The 18,687-nt window shown below is 45.9% G+C and overlaps 1 protein-coding gene across 3 annotated transcripts in view; it reads right to left on the bottom strand.

Annotated features, from left to right (window-relative positions):
• Positions 1-228: 228 nt before the first annotated feature.
• The window catches only part of SLC24A4 (solute carrier family 24 member 4), a 188,267-nt gene continuing 169,808 nt past the window's right edge, over positions 229-18,687 (bottom strand). For all 3 annotated transcript variants that reach the window (XM_044932850.1, XM_006071249.3, XM_006071250.3), the window contains exons 13-17: positions 12,002-12,168; positions 6,668-6,782; positions 2,251-2,363; positions 1,846-1,911; positions 229-459 (exon numbers count right to left, since the gene is read on the bottom strand). In XM_044932850.1, coding sequence (XP_044788785.1) covers positions 307-459; positions 1,846-1,911; positions 2,251-2,363; positions 6,668-6,782; positions 12,002-12,168 — 614 coding nt within the window. In that variant the 3' untranslated portion in view covers positions 229-306. The remainder of the gene's footprint in view (positions 460-1,845; positions 1,912-2,250; positions 2,364-6,667; positions 6,783-12,001; positions 12,169-18,687) is intronic.

Consider the following 18,687-nt stretch of genomic DNA (forward strand, 5'->3'; position numbering starts at 1 on the left):
CAGGCGTCCGAGAGGAGATACGTGCCACGCCCCTACGGCCGGCGGCTCGGAGGTCTGCGAAGCTGCTCCAACAGCGGCCTCTGAATCTTGCCTTTTTGTGGGGGCAGAACTCCGAGGAGGAGGATGACGCCCGCAGCCTGGCCCATGACCAGACACAGACCACGATGGTGCTTTCTTCCCATGGATGAAAGAACGGACGGTGGCGGCCGATGCAGGAGAGATCTGTGGTGGGGAGGGGCAGGGAAAAAGGACGCCAGCGCCGGAGTGTCCAGAAGAGCTCCCGGGCGGGGGGTTAGTGGCTCCGTTTTAATCGTCTTCTCGGCACATTGGCAGGTTGACAAAGGTAAAGACGTTGAACTCTATCATTATGGAGAAGCACAAGAAGACGGCGTAGAGGACCAGCACGTACACCCCCAGCTTCCGGTCCAGCTTCCACTTGTTCAAATGGATGCCGAGGACCTAGAAGGAGACAGAGCGAGTGTTGGGTTCGGGGAGCAGAGAAATAACAAAAGGCACTTTTACTGGAAAATTACACACGAATGGTGAACCCCAGAACTTCCTCCAAACTGTGGACAAGAACAGAGGGGTGCTGCTGGGTGTATCGTTGGTTTGATCAGAATGAGCCCTGTAGGCTTTAGACTCGTCTGATGAAAGGATGCTGACTCCAGGAAAGCAGCTGTCCTCAGGGGATAGGCCCTCCCCTGGTAGGCACGTTCCTTTTTGGGGATGCACAGGCCTCCCAAGCCTTCTTTAGTGACAACTGGGGACTGCCACTGGCTCCTTCCTTTGCTTTAGAATTTGGCATCCTCAACCCTCTTCAGCAAAACCTTCAAGGCTCCCATTGGCCCACTGTCTGGACAGCTTCAGCTTGGACCGTGTGTGTGTATGTGTGACAGGGTTGGAATGCTTCCTCTTTCTACATTCGTTTCATACTTGCCTACCTATTACTACCTTCTTTCTTTTTTTACATTAATTTATTTATTTTAATTGGAGGCTAATTACTTTACGATACTGTGGTGGGTTTTGCCATACACTGACATGAATCAGCCATGAGTATACACGTGTCCCCTCCATTCTGAAACTACCTTCTTTCTTATCCATGAATCAAGGCTCCCCAAGAGTTGAATCATAGTTACCTCCAATGCTGTGGGTCCTCAGAGACAGACCAACTGGGGTTCAAATCCCAGCTTTTCCTATCCCTGTAGACTTCATGAAGGGAGTGGATATGAGTCCTCATTAAAAGGTTTTAGAAATGTGGGGTCCATGAAGAAGGGATTCCTTTTTAAGCAATAGAACTAATGGGACAGTTATGGGAAAGAACAATTATGGCAAATAGCCATTTCCTACCCCTGTGATCTGGGACAAGTTACTTAATTCCCGAACCTTGATTTCTTCTGTAAAGTAGAAAATCACCAAGTGCTTGTAAGGATGGAATAAACTAAGCCGAGGCATTGTTTACCACAGCTCGGGGCCTGTGAAGTAAGGAGACCTCCGTGTCACCATGTACCATCCCCGAGCCCTGACCATCATGCCCCCAAGGCAGCTCCGGTGGACTGGGGGTGGGGGGAACGTGTCTCCTACTCGCATCATTGAGGGGAGACAGACCGGGCAGGAAGAAGAGAGGAAATGTAAGTCCCTCCTTCTGGGGACTTCTCACCAGCTTAGGGAAAAGTGTAGTGGTGGATGCCAACATTCTTGGCACAAACTCTGTCTGGGGGTATCTGTGAATTTATATGTTTTTTCAGCTTTATCCCTCACGGCCAAGGGGAAGAATTCAGAGACTGTGCAGAATCGAAGGAAACCATGTGTGTGTCAAACTGCCATTCTAGAATTGTAAAAACTCACGGTGAGAGCGACGGAGCCCAGCAACAATGCCACGGAGTAGACCAGACCCCGACTGTTGATCTTCACCTGGAGAAATAAACACACACGCCCTGAACCTCTGGGCTGCTCAGAGGCCCATCTGTTCTGGGAGCCCACTGCACTTGGGCTTATCCTTTCCTTCCTCTGGAAGCAACAGGTGGGTGTTCACAGCTGAAGCACCTGTGAGTTCCAGGCAAACACGGGCTGCCTCTTGCAGGTACCCCCCAGGCTGCTCTGGACTCCTTTGCACAAAGCGGCTGCCAGCCTGCAGAGGAGACGGGGCAGTGCCCCCCCTGAAGCTCTTAGCTGCAGGGCCAACACCATGCTTGCTCCCTGTGAAGCACAAGTGTCCAGCGTCATCTCACTAAGGAAGTGAGACAAACTTACCGTGGACCCATAATTAACAACCATGGTCTGCAGCCCCCATGGTATGCCAAGTCCCACGAGGATGTCAAACACGTTGCTTCCTATGGTGTTAGAGACCGCCATGTCACCAAGGCCTGCAGGGGACAACCGACAGGTTATTCCTAACCCCCAATACCTCAGAATGTGATTTTATTCAGAGATGGGGTCTCTACAGGGCTTCCCTGGTGGCTCAGATGGTAAAGAATCTGCCTGTAATGCAGGAGACCCGAGTTCGATTCCTGGGTTGGGAAGATCCCTTGGAGAAGGAATGGCTGCCCACTCTAGTATTCTTGCCTGGAGAATTCTATGGACAGAGGAGACTGGAGGGCTACAATCCATGGGGTCACAAAGAATCGGACAGGGGTAATCAGGTTAACACAAGGATGAATCCTAATTCAGTATGATTGGTGTTTTCATGAAAAGCAGAAATTTGTGCACAGCCCTGCACACAGGGAGAACTCCAGCCGAACATGAAGACCGCCTCCTACAAGCCGAGAAGAGAGGCCTGGGGCAGACAGAAAGAACCATATTTTTCCAACAGCTTGACCTCTAGCCTCCAGGACTGTGGGACAGTCAGTTTCTTCTGTTTTCCTGTCTCCCAGTTTGCGGTAATTATGGCTGCCCTAGGAAACTAACCCAGGGCCCTTCATTATTTCTCCTGCCAGCAGTGTCAGCCTGTGTTCTGGGATGACCCACTGTGTGCCTCTCCTTATTTGGGATGCCCACCTTCTCTGGGAGGGAGGGTGCCTTGTCCTCGATGCACACTTGTGACCCAGGCGACGGCACCATGAACTTGACCCGGATGACAGAGCAGCAGGTCTTAGGCCTGGTTGGTCTCCCAAGAGTGGACTCTTTGCCCCCAGCCAGACTAGGAGCATCTTAGAGGCGAGGGGCCATGTCATTACCTTCCCCCTCCTGCCCCACTATCCAGTCTCCTACCAGCCAAACAATCTTAGGAACTCAATAACTGAGAGTACCAAAAGTTAGAAAACAAATTTTTAATGTTGGCTGAAATCTGTTCTAACCTGGCTCCCTAGCCCAAATTCAACACGACTGTCATAATCTGGCCACAAACATCCGTGGAAAGAAGAAGCCTGAAATGCACGTGCCTATAACCATAAAGTCACCTTGGTCACTGAGCAGCTTGCAGAGACTCAGACCAGCAACTGGACGACCGCCTCACCTCTGTTCGACCACCTGCCCCCAGGTATTAGCCAGGCTACCTCCTCCCACCCTGTTGCTGACATCCACTGACCTCCAGAGCACAGTGTCTCCCCAAGGGCCTCACAGCTCCCTCCCTGTCTGCTTGGGCACCTATCTGAGTACCTTCAAAATCCTGGCAGCTTACTCCTACTGGGGCCAGTATCTCTGGGAAACCTGCCTTCCAGTCTCCTGGGATCTTGTGAAACAGGAACATGCAGCTCCTGTTTTGGGCCAGCTAGTCATCCCTGGTGAGGAGGCAGGCACTAGCTGGGTGGGTCAGGAGGAACCAAGGTGCCCGGGTCTGGGAAAGAAGAGTGAGCGTGTTCTCAGGTTGGACTGCTGGGCTCTATGTGGGTGCAGCCCCCTAAGGAATCTTTCAGCAGCAATTCTCAGACTTTGAGAGCAAACGAATCAAATTTCCATTCCCACCAACCATAGTCCAAGAGTGGTTCCCTTTTCTCCACACCCTCTCTGGCATGTATTGTTTGATTTTTTGAAGATGGCCATTCTGACCAGTGTGAGTTGATACCTCATTGCAGTTTTGATTTGCATTTCTCTAATAATTAGTGATGCTGAGCATCTTTACATGTGCCTCTTTGGCTGTGTGTCTTCTTTGGAGAGATGCATATTTAGGATTAAGATTGACATATATATACTGTGTGTATGCCCAGTTACTCAGTCATGTCTGACTCTGTGACCTCGGGGACTGTAGCCCATCAGACTCCTCTGTCCATGGGATTTCCCAGGCAAGGATACTGGAGTGGGTTGCCATTTCCTTCTCCAGGGGATCATCCTGACCCAGGGATCAAACCCATGTCTCTTGTGTCTTCTGCATTGGCAGGTGGATGCTTTACCACTGAGCCACCTGGGAAGCCCACGTATCTGCTACCATGTGTAAAATAGATAGCTAGTGAGAATCTGCTACAAAGCCCAGGGAGCTCAGCTCGGTGCTCTGTGATGACCTAGATGGGTGGGATGGGGTGGGAGGGAGGTCCAAGAGGGAGGGGACATACATATGCATACAGTTGACTCATTTTGTGGTTTAGCAGAAACTAACACAACATTGTAAAGTGATTATATTCTAATAAAATATTTTTTAATGGACAAAAAAGAGCAAACAACTCGCTGGGGTCCTGCTGAAAAGCAGACTCTGGTTCAGTGGGGCTGGGATGGGGCCTGAGACTCTGCATTTCTCTCAAGCCGATGCTGCCAGCCTGGACCACACTGTGGGCTGTGAGGCTTTAGGGAGCCCAGGATGCAGTGTCTGCATGTTAGAGCTCACTTCACGGCTCCTGCCTCATGCAGGGGGCTCTGGGCAGAGGTTTCTGCATCCTCCGCCATAAAGAATTTACGTTTAATGTTGTCTGCGGGATCCTCTGTCACTCCCATCAGCATCACCCTTAGGACAGCTATATACTCCCACCCCCACATCAGCCTTCCTCCGTTTCTGTCTTTCTACATTTCACAGGAGCCACTCTGAGATGATATCCCCACCTGTTCTTGTTCCTACAGAGCCCCTTTGGACTACACTGGGACCCTCCCCTCCAAGTTCTTAATCTTCTTGTATTATGAGCCCTTTCCTGACCCACTAGCCTGGACTCCGAGGCCAGTTGTTTAAACGGCAGATTCTCTTGGCCCCTTGACCTTCCACTGTGTCCACCCAACCACCCCCAGCTCTGGATGAACTCATCTGTGTGTCCTGGGAGCTGGTACAACTCCAAATTCATGCTAGAACCCCACCCAAATTCACAACCCCGAACGTCAGCCAGGCTCTCAGGGCTTATTGGCTTTCCTTTTCCTCCCTGTACCGGGTTGAATAGCAGCCCCCACTTGTGTCTACCCAAAACCTGTGAACATGACCTAATTGGCCAATAGAATCTTTGCAGATGTGATCCAATTAAAACGAGATCATACTGAATTAAGGTGGGCCCTAATTCAGTGGCTGCTGTGTCTTTGGACACAGACACACACAGAGGGAAGAACAGCATGTGAAAACACAGGCAGACACTGGAGGGAGATAGCCACAAGCCAAGGATTCCTGGCACCCCCTGAAACTGGCAGAGAACAGGGAAGGATTCCTTCCCAGAGCCCCCAGATATGTACAGTCCTGCCAACACCTTGACCTTGGACTTGTAGCCTCCAGGACCGGAGAATCCATTTCTGTTGTTTTAAGTCACCCCAGTTGGGGTACTTTGGTTATGACAGCCCCGGGAAATGAATACAGTCACCTCGAAGGTCACTCAGTTCAATTCCACCCCCCTCTGCTGCCGTCCCCAGCTGTACCCTTTCTCCACGAGGCTCCAGCCTCCTGCCAAACATTCTCCCACCCTTCCCTCCCCCTCATTTCATCTTTTCTCAGACCGATCAGCCAACTAACCAGCCTTTCTTTCATCTTGAAGAAATAAAACATTTTCCTCCTTTCTGAACCCATTTTCTGTTTGGACGCTTCTCTCCCCTCCTGTCTCCTCTGAGATTTCACTCCACTATTTGCTCTTCCTGCCTCCCACACTTTCACACTGCTGTCTATGGAGGAAGGTCAGTGGACGTCCAGGCATGGATGCTATCTCACTGGTAGCAAAGGAACAGCAGAGGAAGGCTGGCTCTTCACAGCCCTTCTGTTCTGCCATCAAGGAGTATACCGCTGTTCCTTAGCCTGCTCACCCCCAAAGCACTTAGCTCCAAAGAAAATCCACCAAGCAAACCATAACATTACATAAGTTCTAGAATTTGAAGAGGAATCAGAAAATAGTTGGAGACATAGGATATCCCCACTTGGCCTGCCTGGGATCAGAACATTAGTGCATTTGCTATAAAAATTCTGGGCTCCCATTCTGTTCAATCTCGCTCACATTGGTGATGTCAGAACAAGTTCATATTTTTTTGGCAACACAGCTAGTGGGATCTCAGTTCCTGCAGTGAAAGCCTGGAATTTTAACCACTAGGGCACCAGGGAGCTCCCAGAACAAGTCCATTTTTATTCACCTCCACACAGATGCTTCTAGAGGCCTAGAGGAGGTGATCTTGGTAGTGATTCTCTCCATGGATGGAATCTATACCATGCTTTCCAGTCATCACTGTTTCCTCCACGGCGGGGCTTAGTGACTACCAGTCCTGAGAGCTATGAACCGTAACGCAGGCAGGGGGACGGGCCCACTTGGCAATGCCGACGGCTGGGGGCCCAAGACACTATCCGTACCTTGTCTCGCCACAATCAAGCTGGCCATGCAGTCGGGGACGCTCGTGCCTGCTGCAAGGAAAGTAATGCCCATGATGACATCGGGGATCCCAAGGGTGTATCCAATAATAGTCACCTGCAGAAGAGGGGGGAAACATCAACTCACAGAGGAGCACCCCTGAAAACCCTGCTTACAACTCAGAGTTTTTAACTTAAACATAGTACTCCTGCATCCAACAGAAAAATCTGGAATATGGTTTCTTTTTTTAAAACTGTCTTTTGAGTATTCTTTTTTCCAGATTACATGAGTAATCTGGGTTTACTGTTTTAAAAAGAAAAAAAGTCAAATGAAAGTATTAGTAAAAATCACCTACCATTTCTCAAGACCCTCAGACAACCACTATTAACACTTTTTATGAGCCAGTGAGTCTTAGACTTGAAAATGTAGGAAATCCTGTAGTGAGCTGTTAAAATAAGACCCGCCAGGCCCCACCCCCAGAGTTTCTGATTCAGGAGATCTGGGGTAAAGCCCAGGAATCTGCATTCCTAACAAGTTCCTATTTGGTTGAGACCCTGAGGCTACTGACCTGGGAACCACGTTTGAAAACCCCTGTTTTAGAATATGGGCTTCCCTGACAGCTCAGTTGGTAAAGAATCCTCCTGCAATGTAGGAGACCCTGGTTCAATTCCTGGGTCGGGAAGATCCCCTGGAAAAGGGATAGGCTACCCACTCCAGTATTCTTGGGCTTCCCTTGTGGCTCAGCTGGTAAAGAATCTGCCTACAATGTGAGAGACCTGGGTTTGATCCCTGGGCTTTAGAATATATCCTTGACCTTCTTTTTGGTGCTTGTATTAGGAAAAAATGAAATCAGATTATACTATCAACACATATTTTGTGACTATATGTTTCACGCAATGATACAATGTGAGTATCTTGCCATCATAAATACTCATCTACAGTCTTATTTTACACTGGTGCGTGGATTCCACTGCATAGCTGTAAAAGTTCCTGTCCATCCATCACCGGTGGATAGGAAATGGCTTGTTTTAGTTCTTAAAATATCACCGTGTTGTAACATTTACTGAGCACCTCCTATGTACTGGGTCCTTTCCACGTGTTTCACAATCTCATCTGCTCTAGGCACTACCCATTGCTGAGGGAGGCACCGATTATTTTGCCCAAGGAAACGATGGTCAGAGGGGGAGAAGTTACAATGCAGGTGGGCATCAGGTCTCTGAGCAGCAGAGCAGGGATTCCAAGCCAACTCTTTCTGACTCTAAAGCCTGCACCCCAACCCTGCCATCATGCTTTTTTAATTGGATGATAACTGCTTTACAAAGTCGTGTTGGTTTTTGTCGTTCAACAATGCAGATCAGCTGTGAGTGTATGTATGTGTGTGTTTTATATATATATATACACACACACACACATACATAAGTACATATATATCCTCCCTCTGGAGCATCATGTTGTCTTGTGTGAACATCTCTGGGTTCTCATCTTACTATTATATCCTTAGGAAAAGTTCCAAGAAATAGAATCACTGGATTGAAGGATATACAGGCTTTTAATGATCTTGAAGCATGGTCACATAACTCCTCTAATAAATGCCTGACACTCAGGAAATGGTGAGCAGCAGCTGAATGCAAAGCCCTAGAAGCACTTGGACAATCTCACTCAAAACACCCCTTAGATGGCTCAGTTCCCCATCTAGAAAATGTGAACAGCAGGATCTTTCAGGGTTGTTCACATCTCGGCTGATGGCTCCAGTCCCAGCAAATGTTTGGGTAAGCTATTTTACTTCTCTGAGCCTCAGTTGCCTCATCTGTGAAATGGGCTTTTAAATGAGGATTAAGAGAAAAGATGAGGTGACAGTGCGTGGGCTGCGTGAGACATCCATAGATGTGTGTTTCCCTTCACTTTCAATCACTCATCTTGCAATCTATGGGGGCACAGAAAATGTGAATGATTAGCCCAGATGAAGTGTGCTTTCCAAGGGCAGAGCTTAGCCCTGGAATGAAGCCAGAGCTTGTGGACTAAAACGATATCCCTCTTAGGACAAAGCTTGCAGATGGGTTTGGAGATGCTCGACCCTCCAAAGACAGTGCTCAGTTTAGCATCACCAGGAACTGGGTGGTGCGTGTGCTGACTGGCCTGCTCTGGGCTGTGCAAGGAGAAAGACTGAGGACACAAAGCCACAGAGTTGATGCGTCAGTGCTGAACCCACACTGACCAAGAGGGAGGTCTCCACAAGCACAGCCTGGCTGTGGCTGACATGTTCTTAATGGGTGATACCAGATGTCATAAGTATAGGAGCCTGGTTATTCTGGCAATAATGAAGATGCTTCTTTTGTTTTCCTTTCCTGATATCACTGGACTACCGGGCTAAGAAGCTGGAGGGTGGAAGGACAGAAGGAAGGCTCTGTGTGTGTGCACACAATGGCAACCCACTCCAGTATTCTTGCTTGGAGAATTCCATGGGCAGAGGAACCTGGCAGGCTATAGTCCATGGGGTCACAAAGAATTGGTCATGACTGAGTGGCTAACACTTGAACACACTCCAAGCATTCAGGACCAGAGATGCTACCTGAGTATGGCTTATCCTTGGACTCCAGCCTGGGGCCCTCTGAACTCCTGATGCTGAGGTTTCAGAAAGGGAAGCAGAGCCAAGTCCAGAGCTGGGCTGATGATCCACCTGACTTTGTTGAAGGCACACGTCCTCTTTGGTCCTCAGTCTCCCCAGTTGGGCAAAGGTGCTGCATCAGATGGCTTATTTTTGAGATTTCCTCCCTTTGGATACTGACCATCAAGAATCGTTTTCCCCAAAGCTTTAGGGGTGAGAGATGTGAAGGATGGTGGGCGTAAAAGATGGGCAGGTGAGACTTCAGTGCTCCCTGGTGCCCCCATGAGGAAAGTAAGCGCCTGGCCCCGGGCGTATCTTGCTTTCACAGAAATCAGGCTAACAGGGCACTGTTGTCTTTAGCACTTTCTACCGTGGAAACCACTCAATTACCAGAAACTGAGGCCAGCTGAAGTTCCAAATCACAGGTACGAGTGCCGCAGCAAGGTGGTTCCTATGACTCTGGCCAAGCCAAGCCACTGCCAAGACTCTCTTTTAAGAAGCAGGAATGGGGTTTGTAAGACAAGGTGAGGGGGATGGGAATGTTATTCAATGTCCTACCTCACAGCTAATTAGTAGAACTGATTTCACAATACTGTTGTTTTCATTAATTAAAAAGAAGAAAAAATTTCACACATTCATTAATTTGATCTTCCCTAATTCTCACACCCACTCAAATGTCATGAAATACTTTTTTCACTTGCAATATTGTTTGTAGGATGCACTTTAGTAAAAGAAATTGCTGGATCCTTTTATCAAATGTAAGCATGGGCTGGCCTTTAACCCTACTCAGTAGTCATGTAAGGTTGTAAGAGTTGGGCCCTAAAGCAGGCTGGGTGCTGAAGAATTGATGCTTTCCAATTGTGGTGTTGGAGAAGACTCTTGAGAGTCTCTTGGACTGGAGGGAGATCAAACCAATCAGTCCTAAAGGACATCAAGGCTGAATATTCATTGGAAGAGCTGATGCTGAAGCGCCAATACTTTGGCAACTCGATGCCAAGAGCTGACTCATTGGAAAAGACCCTGACGCTGGGAAAGACTGAAGGCAAAAGGAGAGGAGGGCAGCAGAGGATGAGATGGTTAGATAGCACTACCAACACAATGGATATGAATTTGAGCAAACTCTGGGAGATAGTGAAGGACAGGGAAGTCTGGAGTGCTAAAGTCCATGGGGGTCAGAAAGAGGTGGACACAACTCAGTGACTGAACAACAACAACATCTTTGACTGTCATCCTTTTCGGTGGTGGGGGGAGTCTGTTAGTAGCTATTCGCAACTTCTTTTCTACATAAGAACACACACACACACACACCTCGGCATCTATGGGGATTTAAACCTCTATCTGAACAAGCTTGGAAGCAGTGTTGGCTGCATCTCATGGTGAACATAGCTGATATTTACTGTTATGATCAATTTGCTATGTTGCTAGCTCACACCTGATGCCTGAACAGAACCCTTTCATCTCCCAATAACCTGCAGACAGTGGCGATCATGTCCATTTCGCAGAGGGGGCAAGTGTGGCTCATGGAAGCTGAGTCCCCTGTCCAGGTTTCATGGCTCCAGTGGGGAGAACCAGGATTCACAGCCAGTCCCATGTGACCCCACAGCTCTTCTTCTCCCACCAAACTGTTCCTCTTGGGTTAAGAGCATGTTGCCCGTGTGCCTCTGAGGCCAACACACACCTTTGCCCTGTGTGTTAGGTGGCATCAGGTGTTAGGAGGAGAGTGAAATGGCTGCATGGATACTACTGAGGTGTGAGTGGCTTGAAGGTGAACTTCACAATAGAAATACAGAGGTTCTGTACCCGCTTCTCTTGCTGTTCACAGGCTCCCCAGGTGGGTGAAAGGAAGAGGGGGAACCCCACAAGATGATATACAGAGTGAGAAGAAGGGGGCCCTGTTTGGCCCCACCTAGCCAGTGAAAGGTCTGCCCAGGGAGCAGTCATGTGGGGCCAGAGGGGCTAGGCCAAAGCCTCTCTGCCTGAAGATTCTAAGAGCAAACTGAGAGGCCATTCAGGTGAGTGGTTGAGATCCTAGACTCTGGGGATCAATACCCGGGTTCTAATCCCAACTCTAGAATTCAGTAATTGTGTAACTAGTTGTGCAATAGTTGTTAACTGCCTAACCAACCAGACAAATGACTTCACTCTCTAGGCCTCAGGTTCCTCATCTGTGAAATGGGCACAATAAAACTGCTTACCCCATTGGATTGCTGTGAGGACTAGAACAGTTTACCTAAAGTTTATATCTGTGCCTGGACATAGGAAGGGGGGAAGAACATCCCTGGGCAGGGGCTATGGAAAGGGCCGCCTGGTGTTTGTCTCCCTCTGACTCCAGTCTCGATCACATTCCTCTATGGATGCTGAAAAGGAAGGGGGCCTAGTGATTAGCCCTCCAGAGCTCTTTCTAGAGAGTGTCTGCCATCCCTGCCACATTCCTCTTCCCATCACACCAGGGTGGCATGTCCCAGGCTGTCCATGTGAAGGTAACCTTCCCTCCCATGGACACTGTGGACCATGCTGTGTCTACCTGGGCATCCCCGATACACAGCACAGCTTCAAATGACTCTGCTGAAACCCCTTCCTACTGAGAAATAAGCCAAGGTCTTTCAAGGTAGGGGAGTTGCTGAAGGTGATCCAGCAGTGCCTGCGGTCACTCTTGATCCTAGCTCTCCCACCTCCGGCAGGTGCCGGGCAGGGGCTGTCCGCACGGTCCACCCCCTCTCCCGCCACTCACCAGCCACACCATCAGGTAGGAGAAGACAGCGATCCACAGCGTGGCGATGACGAAGGTGAGCATGAAGAACTTCTCCCAGCGGGGCTTGCTGCAGTTGGGGATGGTGATGCACAGGAGGAAGATGAGGGGCCAGGTGAACACCCACTTGACTTTGTCCCCTTTTGCCTCTGCAGAGGGGTGGGGTGGAGCCAGAAGGGGGAGAAACACTAGGTTACACCCCTGCCAGTCTACCTGCAGGTTTACTTTCCATGCCAAACAAGAAAATGCTACAAATATGACTCCCAGCAACGGACTCCACAGAATGACACGCCTCTGGATTGTCAACCTGGAAGTGATCGCAGCAAAACGGTTGAGTTCTTGTTGACTGAATAACCACTGTCAGTCCAAATCCTTCATTTGACAGGGTGAGGAAAAAGACCCAGAGCTGGAACAAATTTGTACAGGGCAGCTGGAATGGGATGTTGAGTATGAATAGGCTTTGGAGTCAAACGTGCGTTGGAATTCAAATGACCTTGAGCAATCCCCTCAACTCCACTTCCTCCTCTGATAATAACAGATGTAAGTGACAACCCAATAGCTGATGCAGGGAATATTTGCTACCTGAAGCAGGCATAATGCTAAGCATTTTGCATTTTAGTAGTTTTCTTCATCTGTTAAAAGGAAACAATACCTCTTTCTTGGTTGTTGCAAAAATGACATGATACAATGTATATAAAACACCCAGCACAAAGAACTTGGCAAAGAAGGTGCTCTAGAAATCTCAGCTTATTTGCTCCAAGGTCATAAACTCCACCAGTGGCAGATGCAAGACTAAAATGTGGTGTTCTGCTGACAGGTATGACCTCAGTGACCCCCACCAAGGGAATCCACAAACAATTTAACTGAGGAAAAGTGGCCAATGAGTACAAGCATAGTGTAATTATCCTTAATAAGCCACTGGGTATTTTGAGCACATGCACGCTCAAAGCAGGTTTGTGGATAATGCCAATGATTTGGTGGAGGAAGGACCTCTGAAAATTCTCTCCTCCATAAACACAACAAAAACATTAGCAAAAATGGTCTGAGTCAACTTGTTTTAGAATTCTGGAAATTAACCAAAGCCTTGTAGCCAACCAGGGAGTGTTTATTTAAGAAAATAATCTGGGTAAAATTAAGAACAGTGAACTTTATAGAGTTTTAACTTGCCTTGTTTTCATTTTCTTTCATCAGCTTTGGAGCAGTCTTGAAAAACCAGTAGGCTGGCATCCACCAGAGGGGGAAGGACAGGATTAGAGTTCCTTCCAAGTCGGTTCCCAGAGGACTAGCATTATCTGACCTGTCTGCTGGCTTCCTGGAAGGCCCTGCTTTCAAGGTGTCTTTATTTTACCTGAATCAGAGCTCACCCAGTATGAATAGCCTTTTCCTTGAGGGCATTTATTGAAAACAATCAGAGACAATTGTTGAAAACTGTGCTGCCTGCAGTGGTGGAAAACAGCTGGACAAACAGTAGGTTAATGAAAAAGCGTAAAAGGAAAAGCTGGGAATGAGATATCCCTAGAGGACTTGGGAAAGCTCCCAGGTAGTTCTAGGAATACGAAAGTTCATAACAGGCATAGGGCTGTTCCCAGGGTTATCTGCATTCTTAGGAAAGACTTGGCTTCCCAGATGGCTCAGTGGTAAAGATTCTGCCTGCCCATGTAGGAGCCACAGGAGATGCGGATTTGATTTTGAGTCGGGAAGATCCTTTGGAGGAGGAAATCCACTCCAATATTCTTGCCAGGATAATCCCATGGTCAGAGGAGTCTGGTAGGCCCCAGTCCATGTGGTCGTAAAGAGTTAGACAGGACTGGGCAGCTGAGCATGCAGGAGAGACTTGAGAACACCTTAATCTTTCACTTCTGCCTAACACTGAGACTCGGAGAAAACAAGAAGTAAAGGCTAAGGTGGAGTCGTAAACTGCCTGAGTGTTAAAGGCGTGCCCCCAAACACACACAGAACCCAGCAAAGAGAAGGAGACTTGTTTTGAGCCAGGCATCTAAAGAAATCTCTGTAATCATTAGCAGATATTTCAGGTGTCACACAACAAACAATATAGATTTTACAGAATTAGAGAAGTCACCAAACAACAACAACAACAATAGTAAAGCAACAACAAACAACCATGGGAATGGGAAAGACCCTGATTTCTTATTATTACTTCACGTTACATTATTTTAAATGTGCATTTTCATCAACAACAAATTATGAGACATGCAAAGAAACAAGATAATACAGCCCATACACATGAAAACAGCAGCTAATATAAACTATCTCTGACATTGGATTTACTAGACAAAGGCTTTAAATCAGCTGTATTTAAAAATGGCTGATTTAAAATGTGCTCAAAGAAGTTTTAAATATGTCTTAAAAATAAATGAGAAGTACAGGAATGATTTCTCATCAGAGAATATCATCAGAGAAGTAAAAACTATAAAAAGAACCAACAGAAAGTTGAGAGGGGTTGAGAGGTACAATAACTTAAATGAAAATTTCACTAGAGGGGCTCAACAGCAAATCTGTGCAGGAAGAAGAAAAATATCAATGACCTCAGAGACAGGTGAACTGAGATCTAGTCTCAGGAACAAAAACAGAGTAAAGAAAAATGAACTGTGTCTCAGAGACCTGTGGCACAGCATCAAACATGCCAATGTGTGCATAATGAGAAAATCAAAAAAAAAGAGGAGAGAGAAAAGGGGGTAGGAAGAATACTTGAAGAACTCATGCTCAAAAACTTTGCATATCTGATGAAAAACATTAATATATACATTCAAGAAGAAGACACCTTCTCAAGTTCACATGGAACATTCTGTAGGGTAGACCACATGTTAGGTCATAAAACAGGCATCAGTACCTTTCAGTTCAGTTCAGTCACTCAATCATGTCCGACTCTTTGCGACCCCATGAATCGCAGCACGCCAGGCCTCCCTGTCCATCACCAACTTCCGGAGTTTACCCAAACTCATGTCCATCTAGTCGGTAACGCCATCCAGCCAACTCATCCTCTGTCGTCCCCTACTCCTTCTGCCCCCAGTCCCTCCCAGCATCAGGGTCTTTTCCAATGAGTCAACTCTTTGCATGAGGTGGCCAAAGTACTGGAGTTTCAGCTTAAGCATCAGTCCTTCCAATGAACACCCAGGACTGATCTCCTTTAGGATGGACTGGTTGGATCTCCTTGCAGTCCAAGGGACTCTCAAGAGTCTTCTCCAACACCACAGTTCAAAAGCATCAATTCTTCAGTGTTCAGCTTTCTTCACAGTCCAACTCTCACATCCATACATGACTACTGGAAAAACCATAGCCTTGACTAGATGGACCTTTGTTGGCAAAGCAATGTCTCTGCTTTTGAATATGCTATCTAGGTTGGTCATAACTTTCCTTCCAAGGAGGAAGCCTCTTTTAATTTCATGGCTGCAATCACTATCTGCAGTGATTTTGGAGCCAAAAAAAAAAAAATAAAGTCTGACACTGTTTCCACTGTTTCCCCATCTATTTGCCATGAAGTGATGGGCCCAGTTGCCATGATCTTTGTTTTCTGAATGTTGAGCTTTAAGCCAACTTTTTCACTCTCCTCTTTAACTTTCATCAAGAGGCTTTTTAGTTCCTCTTCACTTTCTGCCATAAGGGTGGTGTCATCTGCATATGTGAGGTTATTGATATTTCTCCCGGCAATCTTGATTCCAGCTTGTGCTTCTTCCAGCCCAGCGTTTCTCATGATATACTCTGCAGATAAGTTAAATAAGCAGGGTGACAATATACAGCCTTGATGTACTCCTTTTCCTATTTGAACCAGTCTGTTGTTCCATGTCCAGTTCTAACTGTTGCTTCCTGACCTGCATACAGATTTCTCAAGAGGCAGGTCAGGTGGTCTGGTATTCCCATCTCTTTCAGAATTTTCCACAGTTTATTGTGATCCACACAGTCAAAGGCTTAGAAGGATTTAAATCATGTAAAGTTTATTCTACAACCTTTCCAAATTGGAAAGAAATTAGAAATTAATAACAGAAGGAAAACTGGAACATTTACAGATACGTAAATATTAAATAACACACTCCTAAACGACCAATGGTTCAAAGAAGAAATAATAAGGGAAATTAGAAAATACTTTGAGATGAATGAAAATGAAAAGAGAACACACCAAAACATATGGAATGCAGTGAAATCAGTGCTTAGAGATTTATAGCTATAAATTCCTATATTAAAAAGGAGGAAAGGATGCAAATCAGTGACCTAACTTTACAACTTAAGAAACAAAAAAAAACAGCCAATTAAGTCCAAAAAAAGAAGAAAGGAAATAATCAAGATTGAAGCAGAAGTATGTGAAATAGGAAAAAAATCCCAGAACCAATTAAATGAAAAATTTGTTCTTAAAAAGATAAAAAAATTGACAAATCTTTAGATAGAGTGACCAAGAAAAAAAGAGAGAAGACTCAAATTACTAAAATCAGGAATTAAAGAAGGATTCCACTTATGAATCTTACAGAAATAAAAAGAATTATTAAGGAACACTATGAATAACTGTGTGCCAAAAAATTAGGTAACCTGGGTGAAACAGAAAAAACATTCCACAAAGACAGAAACAAACTGACTCAAAAAGAAAGAGAAAATCTGAATAGACACATAACAAGAAACTGAAATAGTAATCAGAAAACTTCCCTTAAGGTAAAGCCAGGACCAGATGGTTTCATGGGTATTTCCATCAAGTGTTTAAAGAAGAATTAGCATGAATCCTTTGCAAAGTCTTCCAAAAGATCAAGAAGGAGAGAACACTTCCCAATTTGCTCTATGAAGCCAGTAGTACCCTGATACCAAAGCCAGACATTAAGAGAAAACAAAACTACATTCCAATATCCCTTATGAATATAGATGCAAAAATTCTTAACATTCTGGCAAACTGAATCCAGCAACACATAAAAAGAATTATACACCAGTACCAAGTAGAATTTATCCCAGGAACGTAAGGTTGGTTTGACATATGAAATTCAATCATAAACCACATTAACAGAATAATGAACAAAAAAGCACAATCCTCTCAATTGATACAAAATCCAACACTCTTTTATGATAAAACACTTAGCAAACTAGGAATAGAAAAGAATTTCCTTAGTTTGATAAAGGGCACCCACAAACACCAGACACTTCACATCACATTTAATGGTGAAAGGCTGAAAACCTTCAACAAGATGAGGATGTCTGCTCTTAGAACTTCTATTCAACACTATTTTGGAAGTTTGAGTCAAGAACGGTAGGCAATTCCTCAATACGTCCCACAAAAATCTGTACTCAAATATATATAGCAGCATTTTTTCATAACAGCCCCAAAGAGGAAACAACCCAAATAACCATGAGGTTATAAATGGATAAACAAAATGTAGCATATAAATCAATGGAATGTTTTTCATGCATAAGAAGGAATGAAGCATTGATACTACATTGCATGGATGAACCTATAAGACACTGTATGAAATGAAAGAAGCCAGGACTTCCTTGGTGGTACAGTGGATAGGAATCTGAATGCCAACGCAGGGCCCGTGCAGCAGGGAAGACCCAGTATGCTGCTAAGTTGCTTCAGTCATGTCCGACTCTGTGCGACCCCAGAGATGACAGCCCACCAGGCTTCCCTGTCTCTGGGATTCTCCAGGCAAGAACACTGGAGTGGGTTGCCATTTCCTTCTCCAATGCATGAAAGTGAAAAGTGAAAGTGAAGTCGCTCAGTCATATCAGACTCTTAGCGACCCCATGGACTGCAGCCTACCAGGTCCTTCGTCCATGGGATTTTCCAGGCAAGAGTACTGGAGTGGGGTGCCATTGCCTTCTCCAAAGACCCAGTATAGCCAAAAATAAATAAACAATCAAAAAATTATATGGTGGTGATGTTGTACAACTTTGTGAACATACTAAAAAAACATTGACTTGTATACTTTGTAAGTATGAATTTTATGGTTGATAAATTATAGCTCAATAAAAACGAAATTGCAAAGTAGGCTGGCAATAGCAGTTTTAGCTCTGAACACCTGTGCTTGAATCTTCCTAAGTCACTAAAATCGTATTTGCTAAGAAAAAACATCCAGTCTGTTTATGAATCAAGAAAAGACGGTTAGCTAGAAATCAGCAAATTCATTCTAGATGCTACACCTAGAAAAACATCTATCTTCCCAGATCTTCCTCTACATATACCTTTCTGTATTTGTAATCCTTGCACAAACAGAAGAAAGCTTTCCTGATTAGTTTGTCCAAAATTTCAACCCACATCCCAACTCATCCAGGCTGCCAGAGAAGGAGGGCCTCCCCATAAATGACCTAAAACCCTGCATATAAGGGAAGGATTTACTTTGGGGAATCGTAAACCTGGACACTTATAGGCTTAAGAGTGTCTTTGCAGGTACATATACATGCCACAGCAGAAGGATAATTTCTTATTTTCACAGGCACCAAATTGCATCTGATGTCAGTTTGCCTAGTATGGATTTCACATCTGGTTTGGACATCTGATCTGGCCCCACTCAGCTAGCAGGCCTCAAGGCCCACAATTGTTTACTAAGAGACAATGCTCCATTTGACCTGTTTTATGGCTTTTTTTCAACTGTTGGATGAGACCCATTAGTGGATGGGATTGTGAAATCAATTAAGTGGGTGGCGTCTAGTATTCCCCTAAAAAGAAAAAAGTATTA

Source organism: Bubalus bubalis, chromosome 20 (genome assembly GCF_019923935.1).
Source record: "Bubalus bubalis isolate 160015118507 breed Murrah chromosome 20, NDDB_SH_1, whole genome shotgun sequence".
NCBI classification, from domain to species: Eukaryota; Metazoa; Chordata; class Mammalia; order Artiodactyla; family Bovidae; genus Bubalus; species Bubalus bubalis.